The following is a 23,986-nucleotide window of genomic DNA, read 5'->3' on the forward strand; positions in this document are numbered from 1 at the left end:
CGTCAATTGTAACATCGAAGAACCAGTTTTCGAGCACATCAACATCCCGGACCGAAACACCATCGATCCGCGACTTTTGGATAGCCGCCGCGAGAGAAGAGATGCTGCCCTCGGATCAGGCGCTACAGAGACTGGCAGACGCCGAGACGTGATCGATACCCTTAATACTCCTCTGACTGCCAACGAGACACTTGTACTTGAGGCTATGCAGCTTGGTAGGCGTAGTCGTGAAAGAGCTGCTCAAAGAGTGGCGGCGGCGGCGGCGGCGGACGAGAGGCCTACAGGTGGTCCGACTAACTTCTGGGCGGCCAGGTCAACCCGTCGAACTATTGGCAACGATGACAATGAGCGGCCTATGGCTCGGAGGAGTAGTAGTATCGGTCGTGCCATGGGAGAGCTGCTGGGCAGCAATTACGGCAGACGTCCAGTGACAAGAACTCCACGTGAAGCCTCCGACACCCCGGAAATTGGAAGAAGGCCAGATCGGTTGATGGAGAGTCTCGGTGAAACAGTGGCCATGCTTAGGGAACAGCGGCAGCGCCAAGATTCGTCCTATCTCACCGTGCTTGAGATTCTTCAGGCACGAGAGCGAGATAACGACCGCGACCCCGACGATACAACGATCATAGTGCCGCTTATCAATCAGGTGGTGAATCGATGGGAGGATGACCATGGCGTCTTCGAAGTCCCGCCTTCGCCAGACAATACTGCTGGGTTGGCGTGGAGCGAAGATGGTCGTACACTGTAAGTCTGCTTTTGGTCATTCTGTATACGCTTTTTGCTAACATGACGTAGCTTTGTTGGTGCACAGAATGGTATATACGAGCTCCACGTGGACACCCAGAGCAGGAAGTTCTTCCCGAGCGTTTCGATGAGGTAAAAGGCCAGAAATCAATGAGTGGATGCGAACCTTTGTGCTGGCGCAGGTGGTTTCTAATAGCAGCTTCGGGGTGATATCTTGATTTACCAAAAGTGATGACCAGTAACGACGGTTCCTTATTAGCATGGGCACAGGATACCTTGAGTACATTCCTACCTCTTCTTGACATGGCGTTTGCGATGTTTAATCTCAGTCACATTACATTACCTTTCGCTTCTTACATGCTCATATATAGCTTAGCTGTTATCGATGATAGCTTGAATATAATCCAACGAATTCTAGCTACGACTAAACAAATACTATGCTTTAAAGTGACTTGCTGGACCCGTAGAGCAATTCTTGTACCATCTCGGCGATTGCCAGTGAGCTCGTCAAGCCAGGACTTTCAATACCCAACAGATTTACCCAGCCCTCGTATCCCTCCTCTTTCCGAATGATAAAGTCATGGAATCCTTTGCCTTTGAGGACAGCGTCTTGACCAGCTAACTTGGGTCGAATACCAGCATAGTCTGCCACCAAAGCTGAGGCGTCAATGCCTGGAAGATAACGCTGGATCTCCGTAATAGCCTGCGGCAATCGTGCTGCGTTGACAGCTAAATCATTGGGATCATCAATCCATTCCACATCAGGACCGAAACGTAGACGTCCCGCAAGATCAAGCGTCAAATGGGTGCCTAGACCTGCAATGCCAGGCTCAGGAACGGGATATATGAGACGCGAGATCTTGGGCTGAGAGGCAGAATACGAGAAGTAGTTGCCCTTGGCATAGTACAGCTCCTGTCGCTTTTCAGGTGGGACAATCATGTTGTGAATAACCGCAGCTCCCAGACCAGCAGCGTTGATGAGCGTCTCAGCCGTGATACTCGACGTCTCACCTGTGGCAGCATCTTTAACATCAATCTCCCAACCTTCACTACCGGGTCTAGATCCGAGAGGTCTGATGTTCACGACGGGTGAGTTGAGCGCCGCAACACCACCAGCATCCTCAAATAGACCTTGGAGACACAACATTAAGCCGTGCGAGTCGACGATACCCGTTGTCGGACTCTCAAGCGCACAAGCAGCATTGACGCCTTCACCGTCTCTCTTGACCTCTTCACCGCTCACCCATCGCGTTGGGACACCGAGATCGTTCTCACACAGGGTGTGAATCTTCTCAAGAGTTTCACGCTGTGCTTCGTTTTGAGCGACGATCCATTTGCCCGTGCGGCGATGGCCTATATCGTGCTTCTCGCAAAGCTCGTAGAGCAGATTCTTACCACGGATGCAGAGCTTTGCTTTCAAGCTTGATGGTCCGTAGTAAATACCTGCGTGTATAACTTCACTGTTACGCGAGCTTGTCTCTGTGCCAATGGCATTATGGCGCTCAATGAGAACAGTTGAGGTATCGTCTCTTTGTGCAAGTTGACGGGCCACGGCAAGCCCAACGACACCGCCACCAATTACCTACTACAATGTTAGAGTCATAGTCTCGAATTGATTTGAAATACATCGTGGCAACTCAATGGCGTTTGTCCCCCGTTCAGTGCCTCGTGATCCGGCTACGGGATCGATCGGAGACTGAGGCTCCGGCGCCGGAACCGGGTCATGATACGGGTCTTATGATGAGGATGAAGTGGACTTACAGCATGGGTGAAATCGGCTCTGGCGGCTGATGTCGAACTGAAGCTTTTCTTTTGAGTAGTTCGTAGATTTGTTGGAAGCTTACGTGCCAATGGTCGAAGCATTATGATTGTTGTTGAAGTTGAGTTGTTTGCAAGAGTGGGAGGATAGCATGTCTAGAATTCGGCCAAGATGATGCATACACCGAGCTGACCAACGACGCAACACAGACGGGGAGTTACACCATGCGCCGATCAAAACAGATACAAATTGGCAAGGAAATATAGGGATTCACTTTATAACGTTTTGCATATCTTTTGGTGGCACTGCAAGTGTGTAGAGAACTGTTGCTCATGAGCTTGATACCCTACAGGCTACTATCAGAAGCCAACTTCAGGGAGTCGTAAAACTTTAAGACCTCGATCTTACGACACAAGCACACTTTAGCCGGTTGAGGATAACTTAATATATAGGACGCTTGTGAAGCTTTTTGAAAACTCAATTTTCACCATATCAGGTCCATATGACTACCCCATTCTTCCTCTCAAGTGATCAAACTCATGATAATATACATAGAGTGAATCCATAACGCCATATTTGTCTCGAGCTGGTTTCAATTGCCACTGGAAAGTCGGCTCCCATACCCTCCATCTTGATCGCCTAACGCCATAACATTCAACATGCTTTGTGTTCTAAGCATCGGATAAAATATGAGCCAGCTTCTTCAAGGTTTGGCTTCCTCGGCGATGGACTTGTCTTCCTCCTTATCTACTGTCGTAGAAGATCTTGTGAGGTTTGAGTGGTGAGGTGGCTCATGAGGAGCCGGCGACCCAGTCCCGAGGTCCGTCAGTTGTTTCTCTGGATATGTGTTAGCAAGAATCCAAACCAAACGATCTAATGGTGCTTACCTAGCTCTCGTACTCTGTGACGAAGCATCTGGTTCTCACGAACCAGCATCTGTGTCTCAGCCTGATAAAATGCGCTTTCATCGCGACCACCCAGAACCAAATCCTCGCTATTTCCACCTATGGAAGTTGCGCGAAGTCGTGGGGAGGCACCACTACGACTGGGTGTTCGAGATCGTCGTTGGAGGTCGGCACGGGCGAGATCGAACGAGCTTCGAGGGTGACGATAGCTATTGGAGCGAGAACCAGATCCGCCGGTTGGAACAGGAGGGATCGAGACATGAGAGCTGGAGGCGTGGGGGGTTCCGTGACCTGACCGCTCGGAAATGGCAGAGCTATCCTCTACAGCCGAGCTCTGGTTCTGGTTATGGGGGTTGGCAGCTTGAAGGCGCTGGAGTTCGAGCTGCTGCTGTCGGATCATCTGCAAGAGGCGATTCTATCATCAAGAGGTCAGCCATCGTTGTTGTGTATGACATGGCATCATATTTCTTACCACATGAGCTTCTTGCTCTGCCTCAAGCTCTTGATGCAGTTCACCCAGGCTGGGTGCTCTATGATGACGGGGATCACCCGTCAGGGGAGATCCAGAAAGAGGTTGCGGGCTCGCAGTCCGTAGGCCAGACGGTTCGTTGACCATCTCGCCTGGCGAAGGCACGGAAGGGTCGTTAAGTTGTAGGTTCATGAGTACGGCGGAACGTCGTCGACCGGTATTTGGGGAGTGTTGGTTTCGAGAGATGGAGCTGCTTGACGATCCTGTTGGGTGTTAGTGGCCGAGTTGATTGTTTAGGTAAAAAATTTAGTAGAGGACGTACTTCGTGGAGGTTCGTGTTGAAGTCCAGCATTCATGGTCGCGGCTGCTTGCAACGATATCGAAGCTGATCGCGGGGATCTTGTTGGCGAGTCGCTGCGGGGAACAGCGGTGTTCGGTGGTGGAGACGCCATGATGCTTTCCTTGTATATATCACTTGGTTGTTCTTATAAATTATAAGGTACAACTGATAAACGTTTTTCAGAGAAAGAATAGAGCGTCAAAAGAAAGTATATGATGAGAGTCGGTGAATACGTCAGAATTAGGAAGCGTTCTTAAAACGATTGGCTGAGTTATGTTGGCAGTTTGTTTAAACCGTAGGTGTGGAGGGGTTGTAGCAAACAGGCAGATAGATAGAGTATAGGTAGGGTATGCATGTACTACAGAGCAATTTATGCGTGTGCATATAGAAGAATACAGGTTAACATAGGATTTATGGTTACTTGATAGGTTATGAATACTAGAGGAGCGTTGATTCAGACCCGACGTCCATCGTGATCACCGAAACCAGATTGCAATGAGTAAGTCTGCGGCGGAGTTGCTGACGAGTGGCCTGCTTGTGTGCTGATCACGACCCTCCAAAACCAAACTTCCAGGCTCGGCGATAGAGGTCACAGGGCACATCAGTCGATTGCGGGGGCTGGGGCAACTTTGCTACAGTGAACAATACTCCGCTATCGCTCTCCAACTTGAACTTCCCCACGGGCATGTGCTGCTTTCAGCTTGGTCAAGACATTCTGTATTCATGATTCCGACCAGAAGGTCACGCAGACATGGAATTAGACTCATAACCGTGATGACCTGGAATCACTGACACATCTATTTCTTGGTCGAGGCCATCGTGAACAATCTGTTGCACAATAGAATCATGGTATCGGTTTAATTCAGTCGTGATACATGGTTTACTCACACAATGACAGATGACCACAGCATCATGATTCCATTCCAAGCCAGAGTCTCACAACTACAGGCTATCCGAATCTTCAACAGTGTAAAATAATACCCATGGCGACCATCAAGAATCAAAAGCCATCGACAACGGTATAAACATGTAACGAACCCTCAATACTCCTGAGACAGATATCAATGTAATCATCCGAACATCGCAACATACATGCATCTTGATTCACTGCACCGACCCATTTGCATGTTTCATGTGAATCTGATACAGAAGGGACCAACAGTTCCAAGCTCAACAGACAGGACAGGCCTCAACGGCCAGGATTTTGAGGGCGTTGATGATGAAACATGACGGCGTTGAGAACACGCCATTCTCACAGCTATGACCCGCAAGACCCCTTCAATTGACACAAGGACGTCAAATTTTTTTTTATCGTTGATCGTTGATTGAACATGTGTAAGACGCATGTCAGTGGCTTATGGCTGAAGGGTCTTGTAAGAAAGTTCAGGCACGTTAAATGAGTATACGGTGGCTGATTATGAATGAGGGAAGAGAAAACAAGCGGCTTAGTACTGAGGCTGAAGCTGGTACCTTACACTGCTCGGGCTCAGGTACAAGCATTGATGCTATCTTGAGATGTCATCTCGTCTACAATAACTCACGAACTTTAAAGAATAAGGATGCCTAATATGCAACTTTGCAACTATTCCTGGTCAGGAAATAACTTCATCCCAGCCTCTGGATTACACGTCGTCTTTCCTCCCAGTGTTACCCTGCCCTACAGGGTCCCTGAAGATGGATAGCCCGGTACAAGACGGATCTAGATCCCGCGGGGACCTGTGTATTTAAGACAGAAGCTAATCGGCTGACTACTTTCTGAAAAAAGTCAAACATATTGGGCATCTTCATCTCGTCTTGCTGTAGTAAAACAAGCCACCTAAGATTTGTAAACCGGTATATCGGTTCGTAATGTCGATCCGCCAGGCTATCCATGCCGGCCTCACAGTCAAGGTGCCATTCCGCTGAGTCGTCCTTGTTTTTCTGGCCGTTCGGTTAGTATGGTCCAGCCAGACTGGCGGTATTGTCTGTGCCAAAAGCCCTTGTCTCCTGGCTAATATTAACGTCAACTACCGTGGCTTCCGGCACTAAAACCACCAGATCCCTGATGTTAATTGCTCCCAAGTTTTTGGTGGGAAATTGGCCTCTTCGTGTTTTGTTGTTGCTGGTCGAGAGTTTGTTTGTTTATGTCTGTCCTTCACCGCATCAGATAGATCTTGGTTCTTGGACATGTTGGCTGGATGAAGCTGAGACATGGCTTCCAGATTGATTAATTGGTCAAGGGGCCGGGCCGCCAGAAGCAGGGAGAATCGCCCTTCAGATTTGTATAGATGGGACTGTCTTACTCGATGCAACTTTCTTTGGTTGGTTATGAGGTGAGCTAACCAGAAATTGGGCCCATGCTTGCGAGAAGTTGACATTTGAGCCAGACAATTTCAAGCCTAGTCGAGCCCACTACTGCAGGAACACAGCAAAAGCAAAACAAGATGCATCTCCTGGTCCCAATTATCCAAGCTCCTGCATAATGGCTTGGAATCAAATAAACCAAGAGGTTAGCGCCTTGTGTCCATCTGAGGTATCGTTATCGTATTCGATCGATGGCCCCATATGCCGGGCTGTGAATGACAAGTCTGATGACGACTCATTTTGCTGTGACAATGCTGACAAAAGAAAAGCCGCCGAGAAAAGCAAAATTAACTCGTAAAGTGACTGGCTACGAGCGGAACCGCACTCAATCCTAGATCCACGGATATTCTTGGTTCGGTCGTACAGAATTGTGTTGGACAAATGATGCTGTGCTACACAATAGAAGGATCGGTGAGGAAGAGGTTCGCTTATTACTTCACAGCAATGGTCAGCTCTGCCAAGTTACCGCCTCTTGAGCGTCATATCAATGCATCTGTTAATTGCTGGCGCTTGTCATTCGAGGCACAAGAGAAACCCAGCAAAATGACTGCACCAATTGTCCCTCACGTGCAAGACTTGCATCAGTCATTGGATTCTTCAATTGGAATTTGGGTTGAGATTTGAGTCATTCCAAAGGCATCTTGAAAATGTAAGGGGTCCAGGGGTTCTCGAGGCAGTTGAACAACAACGGAATCGCTTGTTTTCTACGGAGTACAGCCTGACCCCCAGCCCCGAAACAACAGCCATGCTCTTCAGCTGGGCGAGGCTTGGTAGTGAATGATTCAATCCTTGTATTTCCGGGTCGTAAAGGACTAGGAAAGTGGGATATCAATCGGACGTTTTGGCTAGAGGAACCGATCCCCGTCTTTTATCGTTATGAGACACTGGTCTGGCAGCGATAAAGCTGGGGCCACACACAACCAACAAGAGAGCAAAAAAATCTTTACCAATCTGTGCTCCTGGAGCTCCTCATGCATAATAGCTTTGTGATAATGCTGATTGACATGTTTGTGATAAAAAGAAAGGTTGATATGTGATATGACAGTTAATGTGATCGGCATATCAAAAAGATCGTGATCAGCCGAGCGGCAGACTTCACCGTTCCTACCAGAATTTCCGAAAAGTGTGCCGGGACCTGCGACACGGCGGCTTCTGCTGTCATTGGCTGCAGAAGGACAAACAGCAAGGATTGCCGGATTGAGAGCAAGAGTCACATGAGGATTCCTCCTCGAAGCGATATCGCGCTGTCAAGAGTTTCTCAACCCTCAAGGGACGGGAGCGAGATAGAGTCAAGTTCGTGGTGTAGTACCGAGTACGTGTTGCTAAATTGTTCTGATGCCCAGACGAGAGCACTCTAATGATGGGAAATAACTAGTCACCTATAATATGGCCAGGCAATTCTTATTATTATAATTCGTAGGCAGCAAAACTGAGGCCCGTCTTTTCTTCCCTCATGAGATCGTGACCAGTCCACTGTCACGCTAGGACCGGCTTCTCAGCCCCTGATCCCGGATGGAGTCGTTGGAAACCCCAAGTTCACAGGGTTTAAGCACGGAGACAAGTTTGTAGCAAAGGAATTGAGTCTTTTTTGTAAGCGGCATGATGACTGTATGTTGACGATAATCGGTCAGACGGAGGACTTGTATGCTCCATCTTCACAAGAGCTCATAAGACTCAGCTCGCATGCATATCTAATGATGATAATGAGATCAATATGCCGATGAACAACACAGGTCTGTGTGTTTTGTTAAACTGTTCCTTATTTAGGACAAAACAAAGTTTCTCCATCCACATTATCCACACATACTGTGCACTGAATATCATTGCAACTTGAGATAATTGATCGAGCTTGTAGGCATTAGCAGAGTCGCATCGTGTCGCGATTAAAGGCGCGTCGATGTTCTTGGGCCAATAAAGTTGACGCTTAGTAGCATCACACCCACTTGTTTCGCAGACGTTGCGTGTGTGTGAATCTGTTCTCGAGTAACACACGTATGAAAACCGTCATTCCACGTTGTGCTCTTACCAAAAGGGCCCATAGTTCAACGGGTAAGCCGTTGAACTGGGTCCGAGCACACGAGTCTCACAAACTGTAAGTTTATTTTATTCGTATACCAGAGTCTTGGACCTTTTCTTACTGTCTGTTTGGATATTCGGTAAAGGAGAAAAAACAATGCCGAGGATCATGAATCTGGACTGTCTTGAGTGAATGTGATTCCTGGACTGCCAAAGTTAAAAACCAACTTAGTAGCGGGATAATCCCTGACGGCCGTTTTGCAGGTTGACAGGGGCTCCCCTGCCCCTGGCTCCTCTTGTGCCCTCTGCTCGCCTCGCTGAGTGGCCTTTGTCGTCCCTGTTTATGTTCTTCCTCAAGAACGGTCCCACTATCGATGCCCATGTTCTAAGGTCATGTCGTTCGCTGACTTGTCGTCTGTATGGGCGGTTGTGGGCTTGCTACTACTATGTGCCTGCATCTCCGGACCCATCGAATTGCGTCGTTCGTGCCTTTGTTGTTCCTGTAATATGAGTGTGTGCTTATTCAACAGTTCGATACGACGTGTACTTGGGCGCTTGCTTTATGAGGCATCTTGAGCGAGTGAGCGAGCCAGCCATTACAGTGTTCGCATAGAATGAGGCTTGAGATATGATGTCGAGTAACTCACTAGAGTTCAATGTTTCCCTTCAAAGACGCCCAATTAGGAAAAGTTTATCGTGTCCTCCGTTTTCTTATCCTGGAACTTGTTTAATTCTGGCCTCGGGGCTCCCCCTCCCTTGCATGGCTCTTGTCTTCGTGCCTGAGGTGGGCTTAGCTTACCATTGGATCCCCATAAGGCAGTCTAGGACCTTCCCCAGTACGTGCAGACCACACAGTACCACACCATTAGGTTCAAGAGGCCAGAGAGGGTAGGTACTTCATGGCACTTGCGTTTTGCTTGTGGTTGTGCTGGCTTACAAGTTCCTCCCACTCCCACTCCCATCCCCTCAGGTCCCCTTCTACAACCGCTGTTGCTTCTTCTTCTTCTTCGTCTTCTCGACAACCCAAAATACGTCTTTGTTGTTCTCTTCTGGTTTTGTTTGTATACGCGCCTCTTTTCTGGCTCAACTGTTTCTCTTTGCCTCGTCGCTCACTATTTCATATACAGTCTGTCTCGTAGGCTTCGGCTTCACTCTCACTCATTGACCCGAATCGCTCTCTTCAATCGTCACTCTTTGTTGCTCAATACCTATACTATACTTTCGCCACCACCAACGTCCCGCAACTACTTCTACTTTCCGTTCTGGGCAACAAGCTGTTAACGTTATACCGGGCCTCTTACTGTATGAGTTGATATCTGCGCCATATCAGACGGAACTTTTTGACTGAGCTGCGATCTACGGCATCCAAGACGGGAACCCGCATTTCCTCACATCCCACCTTCGGTCAGCCTCGGTCTGGGTTACACATTTTAAACGCACGAATACATGCCGCGCAATTCTTAAACGAGACCTTGTCCCAGGATCATCCCCAAGTTCTGTCATACAAAGGTGTTCGAGTTGCCGCCTGCATTTGAGCAGCACGGTACCCTACCTATGCTGCTCTGTTCTGCATATCGCCAGCAGACACTTTCTACACATACGCCTACCGTTTAGCTTGCTGACTATAACGCATTGCCAAGTCATTAAACTTACCGCGCCTTTTGTATTTCGCCAATATGTCTTTTAGAGATTCTTTCATGACCCATAGTGGTACTCTAGAAGCGCTCCAGAGTCATCATGCACCAGCACGAAGAACTCGCGCTCCGGATATTGACACAATGGCAGCTGAAGAGAATCGCGTGCCCTTGAAAGCTGAAAAGGCTAGCAGAAGAGAATCGAGGTTAGGACTGCGAAGTTTATTCAGTCGATCAAAGACGCACTTGGCCAGTCCTGAAACGCCATCATCCTTTGGAAGCCGTACATCACTCCCTGAAACGAACCCTTATTTTCCAGCCCAGCCCGATCCAGTGTTTGACGATATGCCCTCGTCCCCTCGCAGCCCGCGACCTTTAGCTACCATGTTCGAAAGCCAGCATAGTCCACCGGCTCAACCACGACCTGTTGGCCTTGTTAGAGCCCAGGGGTCTGGCAAGCCTGCACGCGGGCCACTTTCGACATGGCACCCTCCACCTCTATTTAAAGCATTTCCACAGGCTGTCAAACATATGACATTACCAGCTACATCACTAGCACCTGAAGCCATTCTACGCATGCACGAGCGGCGAGCTAGCACATTGCGTGACGAAAATGCCGAAGCACCAGATGCTGAAGGTGCCCCTACCGAGAAGGCCAAGGTTAAGAAGAAGCATCGTCGCAATACCTCCGGGCATTTCCCAAAGTTTGAATGGACCAACAAGATTTATGTTCTTGTGACATCTGGATATTTGCTGCAATATGCAGCAGAAGGACCCTTCGACCGGTTGCCTGAAAGAATATTGCACCTCAGCAAAGATTCTGCAGCATTTGCAAGCGATGTGATCCCTGGACGCCATTGGGTAATCCAGGTCTCTGCAGCTGCAGAGTCTGATGGGACAACAGCATCAGACTCTCGCTCTTTATTCTCGCGATGGAATTTCCGGGCTACTGAACGACGCCATGTCTCCAACTTCCTCATGGTATTTGAAACTGCCGAGGATATGGAAGGCTGGATCTCAACATTACGCCGTGAAATCGAGGCACTGGGGGGGAAGAAGACACTTACTGAGACAGGCAAACCAAAGGCCGAGGACGAAGTTGCACCACTACGAGAGAAACCTAGCCAAAGGACTTTGGTAGTACGAGACCCCAATCGGTTATCACGCATAGCAAGCTCAAGCTCCCAGAGCCCTCAAAGTCCCGACAGCTTTCTGCCTCCCCAAAATCTACAATGGCAAAGTCAGACACAGATCAACCGCTCAGCCACAAATGTTGCCGAGCCTGAGCCTGCAGTCGATCAACCCCTTGATGATATTTCTACGACAAATAGCTTTGTATCGCATGACGGCAGGCAACTGGAGAGTTTACGAGAAAATTCGAACCGCCTTTCATTCATATCATCCGGTCAACGGACAGTCGTGACGTCTGCAGGATCCTCACCAGCGTCTTCACCAACCGTTGATACCTTCCCTGCACCTGTCGAGCATAATTCGTCGCTAGAGGAGGCAAAGCTTTCACCAGAGCCGAAACCTAGGCCCAACGCTGCAGCAATTCTGGACCGAAGACAGTCTATGCAAGTTCTCACCCCCTTTGTCGAACTGCAAGGCGGACCCATCAACCTACGACCGCAATCTAGCTATGGATCCGGCGCCGCTGATTTGAAGACCCAAACACCTAACTTCAGCGTACCCAATTCGTCGAACCGAAGATATTCGTATGCGAAGACTATGGCCCAGGAATTCGGCATGGCTCCTTCGTCAGGTCCACTGGAGGTGCGATCTTTGGGTCGTCGAGCACCACCAACGACGTTACCAATCGCGCGGCCTCTATCCATGGTAGCTGACCAACCGTCGCCAATGGAGGACGTCCACGAACGACCAGTGACGCGGCACGGAGACGAAACTCAGCCAACCATTCCAGCAGAAGATGATCTGCCGTCTCTGCCAAACATTCCCACTTTATATGAGATGACACCACGACATTCGAGCCTGGTACCAATAGAAGAACCGACCATTGAGATCAGCCGCCCAGGCAGCTCGCGCAGACAATCAGACATGAGGCAATGGCGCAAATCCGAAAATCCCAGTGCCATGGGACGTAGTATTCCCAACTCAACTCGGCCGAGCCTGGAACAAAGAACACGTTCGCGATCTTTTCTTGGGGGAGCCGAGGAGGCAGCCCGTCGCCGTGCTTCCCTGGATACTCATAGCGATGCACGAAGTGACAGCATGTCAGCCAAGGCTCGGTCACAAAGACGGGCGAGTATTCAGTCAGTGATGTCTGACCGGGCATCACAGTATAGTGCCTCAGGCGACCTCCCACCCCCGATGTCGCCAGAGTCGCTGCCTCTACCTGCGCCTCCACCCACAGTGCCTCTACCCCCTATTCCCGCATCTGCGAGCAACCCTCTTTTGCGGCCTGATATGAACGGAAAGAGTCTTTTCATCCGAAGGAGCATGCCTCACCTGGGTGAAGTGCCTCCACCAGTTCCACCACCAACCTGTGCGCTACCTCCTCTTCCACCCAAAATACAAGTCAAGGCTTAAATGCCTTGATTCATCCTATATACCCTTTCCTTGTTTTTACTGTCACGAACTTTGACGGAGCGATTGATGCGGATTCCTTGATTACCCGAAACGATACTGGGCGTTTTGGAACACTGTTGCTTTGATTCTCTTTTGTATTGGGACAAAAATTCTCTTCTGGTCAACACTTGTAAAATATAGAACGGTCGGGCTGGAAGGAGCATTTCCGGTTATGCGACCACGTCTTGGGATGATATCCATGTATAGGCGTACCAAAGGAAAGGACTATTCAAGGCTGTATATGGCCGATAGTAGTGATAGAGTCATAAGAATAAGTCTAATGTTGTTTTTTTAAAGATGTTGCCTCAGCACCAGAGAGACGATGATGTAGTAGATGACAGCGACTTCACATGGAGCAATAGGGAATTGTTGTTGCTGTGCGTCATCCAAGGACAACTACCAAGTGAAGAGATGTTTACGGATATAAGATAGAAAGCTACTGGTTACGTAGACACAAATTGGCTGAAACGATAGCAGTCTTTGTTCCTGGGCTTTCATGAGGCCTTAAGTGGTCTCCACTTTTCAATGAGACTGTTGCGTACCATCCACATGCCAATATCAAGATATACTAGGCAGCGGGGGTATTGGAATGAGTAAGTATGAAAACTAAAAATATTTTATATTCTGATCGAAATACTCATTGCAGATAATTTATGTAACTGATGCCTCGCGTCTAAAATTTCAATTAAACGCGTGCAGGCCCATGACGCTCAATTAGAAAAAAGGACGTGGCTGGGGGGACGTGCAGCAGCTTTAATGGACGAAATGCCGGGTTGCGTCGTGTTGTCCCAACTACAACAACAACCTCATTAATTCTTCACAACTCTAAACCTCTCAATACCAAGAGTTATACCCTTTTGCTCTTACGATCCACTGCCATGCTATTTCTAACCATATAACAAACCTAATACCAAAACACACCATCAACCAAAATGCCAGCCCTTCCACCATCGTCAACAATACCCTCAGGGCACAACCCCCTCTCCGTCCGCCAGAACGACGACTCGAGCAGCTCCTTCACCGCCGTGCCAACAGCCTACAAGAGCGCCGGCAACTCGCTCGCCCCCGGTGTCGTCGCCGGTATCGTCCTCGGCTCCGTCGCTGGCTTTCTTCTCCTGCTGTACATCATCTACATGCTTCTACACCGCGGCCCAGTCGTGAGAACAGTCGACGGCGCATCGACCGTTGTTTCAGGCGGGCCTATGAGTACCGTCACGGGAGACACGTCGACATATCTAAGTTTCCGAAGCAGAAGGGACCGAAGAACGAGGAATAGATCGAGGAGTAGGGCTACGTCTAGATCCAAGAGGACGAGATCGCGCACGACGGTGAATTCGAGGGACAGGAGTCGAAGACGAACATCGCCGCTTGTGAGCGATAGTCGTGGAGAGCGAATTATCGTCGATCCGCCTGCGCCGCGCTTCGCTCAAGAATCGACTATTTCTTCGGATAACGAGATTGTTGTTGAGGAGGAGCACAGTGTTTCTCCCCCAAGACGATCACGACGACAGAGCCAAGACCGATATCGTCGAGAACCGTTGATGGGAGAAGGATATCGAAGGGACTATTCCCCGAGAGATTACTCACCCAGAAGGGAGAGCAGACGATATAGCCGAGACCGGTAGGGGAGGACGATTTGCGTATTTTATTTCTTCAGTTTGTTTTAATTACGACTTCACGACATATTTTGGACGTTGGATGCATAGATCTATTGGAGTATTGAATGGACGAGAAAGGATTTACTACGATGTACATTGGAAAGAATGAGTAATATGCACAAAAGGAGCAGAAGAGAAGAGAGGAGGTCAGATTGAGCGTCAAATCTTTCGAATCGAGGCTTTCATTTTGATAGATACCCGAATAGTCTCTACAAAAACTACCTGTATATAGACAAAAGATTGGTACCATCAACTCATGACCTCCCATTTCACCTTTTCTATGAGCGGTATGCTTGCTTCATGGTATCTCATATTTACCCAGTTGCTCCATACCTTCATAACTCACCATGATAGTAAACGGACAGTAGACCGTCGACTTATCCATGAATTTTCTCCACATCTTCCAATATCAACATCTACTTTTGTAGCCTCAAAACAGAAATGCACCCTCGCCTTCTGGTGTATTGAAACATACCCAAATGCCATAAAGTGCCGCCCTTTTCACTGAGCAGACCTGCATCTGCAGGTAAGCAAGAAAGCAAGCCAACGCGCCGGCAATAAAGACAGAAATAGATCCAACAAACACTTTCTTACATGTTCATGCCGCCGTCTTGGCCACCTCCTCCTTGGGGACCTCCAAAGAAGAACGTGTCAAAGGGGTTCATCTGCGGCGCCTCACTAAAGTCATGGTGAAGGCCCTCCCAGTTCATGCTTAGACCCATATCGAGCTGCGACTGGTCCATGGCGGTGAAGTCTCCGTTCGATGACGCGCCCAAATTCTGGAGGAACTCCATTGTTTGAGCATCTGGGTAGTCCTGTCCGTTGAATTGCTGTTGTTGTCCACCATAGGATCCTCCGCCGTTGGGCTGGGATGTCACTCGTCGAGGAATAGGTGAGGGAACCATTCCCGATTCTATAGGTGATCCCTCTTGCTTATGGCCAGAGTCTGTAGGGCTTGGTCCACCTCGACTTCGCGATTTGAGCAAATATCCCTCTGCTGATCGCGCCATCGGGGGCGATGGCTGTGCATTCCCGTCGCCTGCAACAGACAATGTAGGAGAGGAGAGCGAGTCAGAAAGCGACAAATCAATCTGATAAGACGTCTGATCTGAGCCCTGCGGACGGTGACGTCCTTGCCCCGTCCCTTTCGATGAGTCCGGTGGGGTGTTCCACGCAGAACGTTGTCTTCGGGCCGTCGGGGCACCGAAACCGCCTGTTGAAGAGGCCATTTTAATGGTGGCCTTAGCTGTTCGATCGAACGCATCTCGGCACGTCTCGGCGGGAGGGCACTTGTCGATCATATCTGTGAGAACCGATTTGGCAGCGAGGATAGTAAAGTCCACTTCATCCATGCTCTAGATCCACTATTAGCTCATTTCTCCGAGGTCTCTGGATTTGGTCAAAGCTTACCAGGCGACTTCGTACGATGGGCGAGTGCCAAATAGCATAAAGGTACGAGATTCCCGCCATGAACAGGTGATGGGTGGAAAGATAGGTGTAGCTCACCAACCCACTGAGATGGAGTTGTCTATATATGCGGAGGATCTTTTGGCCTGCCTCTGCAACTTTCAGGTAGATTCGGTCCTCGTCTTCACGAAGCTCTGCTTGGAACGCCGTTGGGCTGTTAACCTCATTTGATGAATTATACTCACCCTCGAACATGGCGGGAACACTTAGACTCTGACGATAGAGCATTATGATTGCCTGCCAGTAATTGAGCTCGAGGAACTCGGTCGAAAACATGACACCCGTCTCTTGTCTCGATGGTGCTGACGTCTTCCACTGATACAGCCTTCGATCGATATCTATGCGCCATGAACGGAACGAATCAAACTGTACGAGGAAGGGCGATGGAAGATGAATGTGCATATCTGGGAACTTTCCCTGCACACCCGCCTTAGCGATCTGGGCTTGATTGTACTGCAACACCTGAAGAATTTCTGATTGCAGCAGCCGCAGTCGGAAGTAATGATGGGCAACATGCTTGTAGCTGGGTTGGAGCTGATCTGATGGTGGATCTATAAGCCCGGTCGGCGTAATATAGTCGTCGTCCAACAACGAAGGAAACTCAGTTGTGATGACCTGATCGCTGACGCCGAATGGTCTTCCAACGCATGTGCTAACCAGACGATCGAGAGAGTATGTGCACCACCATAAACGGCGCCTCATATCTCGCACCCACAACTTCTTCCCCCGGGTTTGTGTCCCATTCTCTCGGGAACCAGCACCATCAGTCTGTTCACTTTCGTTAGGTAAGGAATCAATTTCCCTATCATCCTCATAGTGAAGGCCGAGATCAACGGCAAGTCGAACGGCAACACCAATAATGTACCTGGTCCGTGTCAGTCAGGTGAGTTCACACACCACATACGATCAATCAGCACATACCAGAGGCCAGGGGGGACAGGTCGAAGCAGAGCGAAATTGGCCAGAAGAAGTACGGCTTGCAGAACTTCTAACCCTCCGCCACTGTTACTCAAACACGATTCTAGGTGCACGATTGCGCTCGCGTGATACTCTTCTGGCTCACATCGATTTTTGTTGTCTGCACCAGCATCGCCAGATGAGTCAGATTTCACTGGCTCGCCAACAATGACACCACAGCCGATGGCGAAAACCATATTCAACAAATACAGCTCTCGCGAGCCTCGGGCCGGATCCTGAGTGGCATATATGCGTTCGAATGTCTGCATAAACTCTCCTCTGTGCAGAATTGGGATCTGAGGGTTCGAGTGTTCAAAGTATAACCTCACGAGCCGCAAGCCGACTTCTTTACTAGGAAAACTTGCAGGCTTGATAGACGGCCTGGTATGAAGGCCGAAAAACGAATCGCGAAGAGAAGCTCCATTGCCGCTTGGTTGCCGAGGATTCCTTGGATCATTCGGATTCGGTTGACCAGAGGATGAATACTGAACTGCAGCATATACGACCCGGGCGAATGAGACACCAGATGCGGATGCTAAAGACCGAGGTTTCGAGGGGCTCACGATGTTGAGAAACCCTGATTGGCCCGACTTTTTCTTAAGCGATTCCACCGCCTGGCTCTGAGGCCTGCGGTCGCCGGCTTCTGATGGTCCGGAATAACCTGTTTCGGTGGCGGAGTTGATACTGGCGGTGTCGGTGCCTATTCGAGAACACAATTCGAGGTTTTCGGCTGGGGGGAAGGCGATGTTATTGGCGCTAAGCAGGTTCTCGAGCTGCTCGACTCGGGTTTCGAGATAGTAAACATAACTGCGCGCAAGGTCAACATTTGATCATTAATCGTCTTCGATGGTTTTGTGGCGCGTTGTCGAGGTCTGTGATGACCACAAGATTACGCATCTGGACAATCGCGCGCTTGCAATGCCTTATCGTACCTGCGTGGGATTTCCTTCTTTGTGATGGGATCATAGCCAACACAAGCGACTCCTGCCTTAGCGCAACTTGCGCAGCTCGGTAGCTTCTGATCACAACGATTTTTACGTAGGCGACAACGGTTACAGGCGCTGACGTTGCGAAAGTTACTGCTCTGGCCTGCCTTGGCCGCTACTGACGGAGAGGCGGTAGTGGAAGATGCTGAAGCGCCATCGGCTTGGAGACGTTCGCGCTCACGATCCTGGGGGCTCGGCTGGCCGTTGCGCGGCGATCCATCGTCATTCGAGTTCTGTCGCTGTCGCTTTGCGGGTTGCGAGCTCGGAGACGGAGGGCCACGCGCAGGCATTGTAACGGCCCGGCGGGCAACCGAAGACGGCGCCGATAAGTTTGCGACGGGGTCGGAGATGAAGAGAAGTGGCTCGGGCGGAGTGACGCAGATCAGCCGGAGAAAGCGATATCCAAGTGGTCGGTCTTAGGTTGTCGTCTGTGAATTGATGATGGAGACGGAGAGAGTGGGTTTGAGCTTGCTTGAGCTTAGTCGGGGGACGGAGACGGGGGCGGAAGGTGGCAGGTGAAAGGCGGAACGGTAGATTGAGTGTTCCGGTCGGGGCTAACAATTAACGAAACGAACGGGCGGAGAAGGTAAGCGCGGTTCTGAGGACAGTAACAGGAAGGCAGCTACTCCGAATGGGTGGGATAGATGAGACAAAAAGGCAGGAGCTGGACAATTGAAGGATATGGATAAAGGCGGGAAGGGATCGACGAGCCGCTGTAGCCGCTAACGTTTGTCAAAGCGCAAGGTGTTTGTCAACTGTATTATAGCTGATATCTGATGAATTGGGGGTTCAAGGATATGAGAAGAAGGGCATTATAATAAGATCAAGTGGTTGCCGAGCTGCCTAAATCTTCCAGAATTGGCCAACCTAGATTATCAGTCAAACAAGCAACGGCTTCTTTGCTGACTATTTGTTGTCTGCGGGGACCAACCAAGGTATCGTGGAGTTTGGCCCATGACCCCCAAGAACAACGATTCTGGCTGTCAACGTCGTAGAAAGTCGAGACTAAGCTGGGGCCTGGACTAAGCGAAAGTCATGGCAAGTGGTCCCTGAAAGAGGGGACCTATCAACTGTGCATATTCCTCAGTATAAGGAGGCAATATCTCGTGGTGGAGGTGACGGTGGTTGATGGCCGCTTCTGGATGAGTCTGTGATGATGATAATTGTCACGTTTGTTTCATGGAGGATGGAGACAAACAAGGGTCTTGAAGTTTCCAGTTGTAAGCAATTAGAAGTTTTCAGCCGAATTACACGGCACAAGGATCCAGGTAGTAGGTATCAAGATGGTTCAGACAATAGCTTTGTTAAGGAGTATAAGATACTATAAGGTAGACTCGATAACAATGCATTGTCTCGATTCTCAAAACTGCAAACAAGCCGCAAGAAAAAAAGCAAAGAAGAAAAGACCCTCCTTGTTGGCCAAAGTGCAAGTGCTGTCAATAACCAGACAAGGGTCCTTCCAGATTCATCCCAGTTGAATCCTGTAGCGAGCAGGTGGGGGAAAGATGATTTCTCTACGAATTGGCTCCTTGTATTGGCTAGTTTATTCGTCTCTCAACTCATCATTTCTGTAAGGAAGAAAGCCTTCAAAGTCAACTGCAAATCTGTGAATTAATGTTCTTGGCATGCAGCACCTTAAAAACGCCTTGTTTATCATCCTGTCGATCCTCTCCTGCAAACCAGACTTACAAGTTTGAGGCGTATCATGACAACGAATCATCTTATCAGTGTTTGCTCTTGTCTTCTTTTCCTTTCTTTTTACTTGCTGAAATAGCCACAGCGATCGTGATTTGAGTCTTGTATCCGAAGTTGTCCGGCTTTATAACCGGTCCCCTTCATCCTGCTCTCAGCTTTCGCCGCCAGATACCCCATTGGGGCATTGACAGCGGCACAGTGCAGTTGTATATATGAGACATCCCGCTTTTCAGTCTTTGACTGAGTGTTGCTTGTAAGTGAGAAGAGACGAGGAAGAGGTTACTTTGAGTTATACTCGAGTTCCTCTTATGTACAACGATCTTCCTATGCCGAATTACACTACTCACCGTATCATATTCAGTGAGTATATCGCTGGCCCGGCTCCGTTGACCTGAACCTTGTCAACGGGCTTGTCTCTTGGACCGGATCGGATGCAGCCTGGCGGTTGGCTGCATCATCACCAACACCAGCCAACATCTTCTCCGATTCCCGATTTGAGATGCCGGTCACCGTATTCGTAAGCTGCACAAGCATGAATAAGCTCACGAAGAAATTCCGATTTCCTGGTTACCCGATCCCTATCTCTTTATTGCCGCTTCGACTATCCATCGATATATCCTCATGCAAACTTTAAAGCGTCACACGTAGAAGATCTATACTAATAACCAACAATAATCTCTCCTACCACGATTTGTCACAGCCAAATCAATCATATCTCCCTCCTGCCATTTACCTCTTTCGAAAGGTGTACAAACCTCCTCAACACACAGCAAGGGTCCATCCTCTCCATCATTTTTAGCCTCTCTCCACACCACCCAACCTCACTTCAAGCTCCAAACATCCATTAGAGCGCGCGAATAAACTGAAGCAGAAGATGTTGAAATTGATTAAACTCATACGATTTCCACGATTACTTGCAAGCAAGTGCGATTCCCGACTGCAACCACCCAATTCACCTTTGCACGTACAGATTCGCCCGCGACTAGCAGTTCCCCGTGTATCATCAGATCATGGGGTTTCCAAGGACAAGGGTATTGTTACCTCATTTTCCTGTCCTCTTTTCTCGATGCCTTTTTGGTTACCGACATACAGGTGAGTCTGTCTGTATCCTTTATAGGAAATTCACATCCTGGCTGCCTGATGCTACACTGCGGTTGCACGGGATTTATCACGAGGTCAATCACAAGGTCTAAAGCAACTACATGCGACTACATGCATACTCGGGTACCTCGATTATTATGTGAAACTCTGTCATATGTATCAAAACAAGATGCATTGTTGTCTTCGGCCATGCCGTGTCACGCACGTTCCGTTCTGCACTTTGACCGCTGCCATTCCAGCTGCAGCATGCGTATGCGTAAGCATATCAAGCATCACCGTCTGTCTATGTATCTCCATGTCACTCAGGCACCGCGAAGAAAGTAGTGGCATGCATATATCTTTGTTCAATGAGACGGCAGTCTCGAAATTACTGCCACTGACATTATCCTTTCTTACACCGCCAGTTCCGCCCCGTGAGGTAGCCAGAACTGAGAATCGCAAACTCTTAAAAGTCTGAAAACAAACGCTACCGACAACTGCGAGGCCACCAAGAACCCCCATACCGAAAAACGCCTTCTAAACCACCGGGGTCCTGTCGTTGACGATACAGCATGGGCTGGTGCCATCGGCCGTGTAGCAAAATCCATTACAAAAATTTCCCTTCCCAAAATATCGTCCTTCTACTTTGTCGTTGAATCCTTCGTTCGTTGAATGAATCCATAGTCTATGTTTCGTGAAAAGAGTTCCCAAGCTCATCCATCTTCTTTTTTTCCCTCTTGTTGTAAAACGCCTGTTCCATGCCTGATCGCTGTGTTGGAAGAAAAAAAGGGGGTATTTTTCGACATGGGCCTAGCATGCCCTTTATACAATCCGTCCCTAAAAGAAATGACGCCAGATTGTTTCGATTCTTCGCTTGCTCGAAACATTCAAACTCCGGTGAAAATCCAAGCCGTATGTTGCTGTTGCTTCATGCTGATTGATTCCTTAAACACTCTCCTCCTCGTCGTAGTCGGTGAAAAGACCCTCATCCAAGAGAGGGTCCTCCTCGGGCATCACATCATCCTGAGGTCCGCCCTCGGTAATTTGGGAGCTGAGATATGCTCCGACAATGGTGATAAGTCCGCTAAACCACCAAGCCAGTCCAGAGTATCCAGTCTGAAGACCCCAAGAGTAAAGAAGACCAGACAGGGTTGGGCCCAGAGCACGGCACAAGCTAGCAGTTGAGGCTGCAATTCCGTTGATCGTTCCAAGGACCTGCTTAGATGGCGCCGAGTTGGCCAGCAGGATGGCGTTGCTGGGGTATGCCATGGTGGAGAAGGTGCACTTCCAGATGACAAGGAGGTAGATAGCCGGCATTCTCATAGAGTCGGGGAGTAGCACAAGGTAGGGTGTGACCAGGTAGAGCGCAAAGTACGAGAATGCGAGGATTCGGAAGAGGCGGAGAGATCCAAGTCGTCGGGTAACTGGAGGAACGATGAGATAGTTGGAGAAGAGTGAGTAGAGTCCCTGAACCGACATGATGACGCCGATCATCTTAGTCTCGAGGCCGAATCCATCGGTAAACTTGAAGGGGAGGTCATGAACGGGGTGTTCAGGTCGCTTGGTGCTCAGGAAGACGGGGAAAAGCTGGTCAAAAGTCATAGTGTGGCTGCGATATGTGTTAGACTGCATGAAGCTTTCGGTGAGGTGGAACTTACAAGGCGAGAATGCCATAAGAGATGATGTTCATAATGACAGGCTTTGTGAAAGTCTTTGACCTTCGCACCACAATGGGTTCCAGGGGGGCTTCGTTCAGGGATTGTGTGTCAGGCTGAGGAGCAAGTCGGGGCGAATTCTCTTGGCTTCGGTAAGCAGGCAGGGCCTCGTCAGAGTGGGCAGAGCCAGGGCGAACACTAGTCGAGAGATACTGAACGTTTTGCTTTCCATCGAGAAGAGCCTGCTTCTCGGGAGAGCGGCCTCGTCCGTTGCAGCTGGCAACCCCACCGAACCAGCTGGCGAGGTAATCTCCGATCTCACGTCCACGGTCTCGCTGAGCCTTCTTCTCAGCATGGGTCTCATCCAGGAAGAGAAGTCCAATGATGACTCCGAAGAAAACGGTGGCGGCGCTGAAGAGATTGGGGAGGAGGTAGGGATATCGGTCCCAGATGGTTCCGCGAGCGAAGATCTCGGGGTAGCTGATGCATGGTCGTGCGAGAGCTCCTCCAATCATAGGCCCAACGATCGATCTAAATAGGTAATCCAGTCAGCAACTGCTGTCAATGACTGCATGAGTATGTATGGCTTACCCAATGCACCACACCATGGGCATGATTGTATAAGCTCGGGCTGGATGATCTGTTAGCCCAATTCTCATCTGATTTTGAGATTCAACCTACGTTGATGTTCCTTGACAGTAACAAGCTCGGCGACGGTTGTCTGAAGGACGCCAATGTTGCTGAAATATGTCAATTGAGCGTTCCAAGCATCGTTCCCGAAAAACATACCCATTGAGAAGACCTCCAAGAGCGCGCGCAAAGAGTGCGACTGGCAGACTGGGGGCGAAACCAAAAACCAAGACACTCAGAGCAGTTCCCAGCAGACCAAAGAGAAGCACTGGCTTTCGGCCAATCTTATCGCTAAGCCGTCCCCAAAGAACTCCTGTCGAGAATTCGGCCAATGTGAAAGCGGAGGTGACCATGCCGGCGTAAACTGAAATCTTGTTGGAATCATCGGTAATGTTGAAATCTTGGATCATGTAGTAGATGTAGGGGAAGATGGACATGAAGGCAATCGGTTCGCATATTCTGCAGCAGGCTGCCAATTGTTAGACCCAGTGTCGCAAAGTCATGTAAGCTTAGCTCCGTACCTAGAACAAACATCTGCTTTGCGGGGAATGGGGGAAGCGGTCTCTCATTGCGGCCAGCGGCTTCGCGGTTGGCCGCAGTCATTTGACGACTCCTCGCCATGTTTTCTAGTTGTGATCCTCCCGGGCGGTTTCGTTTTGTTGTTCAATGGGTGTCCCCTGGTGACTTTTTGTTCAATTTCTGGTGAAAATGGTGTCTCTGAACTGTTCGCAAGTCTGATCGATCCGTTTCGTAAAGTCTAATAGCATGAGACAAGTGGCTTTGGTAGGTTGTTGAATCTCGTCGAGTATGTAAGTGTAAGTGATTTGGTGTAGATGTACAACCCAAGTAGCAACAGATTGTAAGTGTTGACAAAGACTCAAGCTGATTGAGAGATAGAGAAAGAACACAGAATAAGAATCAAGGTGGCGGAGGGAGAAGGGAGACTAATTAAAGGGTTATAGAAGGTTCACGGAAGGAAAAGAGAAGGACCAAGATGGGGTGGATACACTTATAAGAAGTGTATGGAGTATGGAGAATGAGTAGGTATGAGGATGGAGTGTT

General features: G+C 49.2%; 7 protein-coding genes across 9 annotated transcripts in view; 3 read left to right on the top strand and 4 right to left on the bottom strand.

The window, feature by feature from the left end:
- The window catches only part of FOXG_08556 (uncharacterized protein), a 2,780-nt gene extending 1,626 nt beyond the window's left edge, over positions 1–1,154 (top strand). The window contains exons 4-5 of the mRNA XM_018387552.1: positions 27–744; positions 796–1,154. Of these exons, the coding sequence (XP_018245416.1) occupies positions 27–744; positions 796–880 (803 nt within the window). The 3' untranslated portion in view covers positions 881–1,154. The remainder of the gene's footprint in view (positions 1–26; positions 745–795) is intronic.
- A 32-nt stretch (positions 1,155–1,186) lies between these two features.
- On the bottom strand, positions 1,187–2,607 carry FOXG_08557 (uncharacterized protein; the record flags this gene model as incomplete). The annotated part of the gene is made up of 2 exons (XM_018387553.1): positions 1,187–2,326; positions 2,506–2,607. The coding sequence occupies 2 exons, from the start codon at positions 2,605–2,607 to the stop codon at positions 1,187–1,189; spliced, it is 1,242 nt and encodes a 413-aa protein (XP_018245417.1).
- A 599-nt stretch (positions 2,608–3,206) lies between these two features.
- Positions 3,207–4,233, bottom strand: FOXG_08558 (uncharacterized protein; the record flags this gene model as incomplete). The annotated part of the gene is made up of 4 exons (XM_018387554.1): positions 3,207–3,340; positions 3,391–3,823; positions 3,881–4,140; positions 4,200–4,233. 4 exons carry the CDS (start codon positions 4,231–4,233, stop codon positions 3,207–3,209), a joined length of 861 nt encoding a protein of 286 aa, XP_018245418.1.
- A 5,215-nt stretch (positions 4,234–9,448) lies between these two features.
- FOXG_08559 (uncharacterized protein) lies at positions 9,449–13,340 on the top strand. Its single transcript, XM_018387555.1, has one exon. It carries the CDS (start codon positions 10,253–10,255, stop codon positions 12,755–12,757), a length of 2,505 nt encoding a protein of 834 aa, XP_018245419.1. The 5' UTR covers positions 9,449–10,252; the 3' UTR covers positions 12,758–13,340.
- Positions 13,341–13,575: 235 nt separating this feature from the next.
- Positions 13,576–19,239, bottom strand: FOXG_08561 (uncharacterized protein). 2 transcript variants are annotated; one of them, XM_018387557.1, is made up of 5 exons: positions 17,811–19,239; positions 16,843–17,685; positions 15,865–16,786; positions 15,049–15,809; positions 14,597–14,968 (listed from the first exon to the last, which is right to left on the bottom strand). In XM_018387557.1, exons 1-5 carry the CDS (start codon positions 18,152–18,154, stop codon positions 14,956–14,958), a joined length of 2,883 nt encoding a protein of 960 aa, XP_018245420.1. In that variant the 5' UTR covers positions 18,155–19,239; the 3' UTR covers positions 14,597–14,955. The 2 variants fall into 2 exon arrangements, with proteins under 2 accessions (XP_018245421.1, XP_018245420.1); XM_018387558.1 differs by having other exon boundaries at positions 13,576–15,809.
- FOXG_08560 (uncharacterized protein) lies at positions 13,578–14,773 on the top strand. Its single transcript, XM_018387556.1, has one exon. The coding sequence runs from the start codon at positions 13,729–13,731 to the stop codon at positions 14,419–14,421; it is 693 nt and encodes a 230-aa protein (XP_018245422.1). The 5' UTR covers positions 13,578–13,728; the 3' UTR covers positions 14,422–14,773.
- A 1,621-nt stretch (positions 19,240–20,860) lies between the features above and the next one.
- Positions 20,861–23,976, bottom strand: FOXG_08562 (uncharacterized protein; the record flags this gene model as incomplete). Of its 2 annotated transcripts, XM_018387559.1 has the most annotated exons (6): positions 20,861–22,248; positions 22,298–22,825; positions 22,886–22,925; positions 22,976–23,034; positions 23,084–23,393; positions 23,446–23,976. In XM_018387559.1, the coding sequence occupies 6 exons, from the start codon at positions 23,543–23,545 to the stop codon at positions 21,585–21,587; spliced, it is 1,701 nt and encodes a 566-aa protein (XP_018245423.1). In that variant the 3' UTR covers positions 20,861–21,584. The 2 variants fall into 2 exon arrangements, with proteins under 2 accessions (XP_018245423.1, XP_018245424.1); XM_018387560.1 differs by lacking the exon at positions 23,446–23,976 and having other exon boundaries at positions 22,976–23,089.
- Between the last annotated feature and the right edge of the window lie 10 nt (positions 23,977–23,986).

The sequence above is a fragment of the Fusarium oxysporum genome, chromosome 2 (assembly GCF_000149955.1).
Source record: "Fusarium oxysporum f. sp. lycopersici 4287 chromosome 2, whole genome shotgun sequence".
NCBI lineage: Eukaryota > Fungi > Ascomycota > Sordariomycetes > Hypocreales > Nectriaceae > Fusarium > Fusarium oxysporum.

What these genes read in the sequence shown, in the direction of transcription:
- FOXG_08559 (XM_018387555.1), top strand. Translation starts at nt 10,253, where the DNA reads ATGTCTTTTAGAGATTCTTTCATGACCCATAGTGGTACTCTAGAAGCG.
- FOXG_08560 (XM_018387556.1), top strand. Translation starts at nt 13,729, where the DNA reads ATGCCAGCCCTTCCACCATCGTCAACAATACCCTCAGGGCACAACCCC.
- FOXG_08561 (XM_018387557.1), bottom strand. Translation starts at nt 18,154, where the DNA reads ATGCCTGCGCGTGGCCCTCCGTCTCCGAGCTCGCAACCCGCAAAGCGA. An exon ending in AAGAAGGAAATCCCACGCAG is followed by an intron (nt 17,686 to 17,810) that starts GTACGATAAGGC and finishes CCTTGCGCGCAG; the next exon opens with TTATGTTTACTATCTCGAAA. An exon ending in CCTGTCCCCCCTGGCCTCTG is followed by an intron (nt 16,787 to 16,842) that starts GTATGTGCTGAT and finishes GACACGGACCAG; the next exon opens with GTACATTATTGGTGTTGCCG.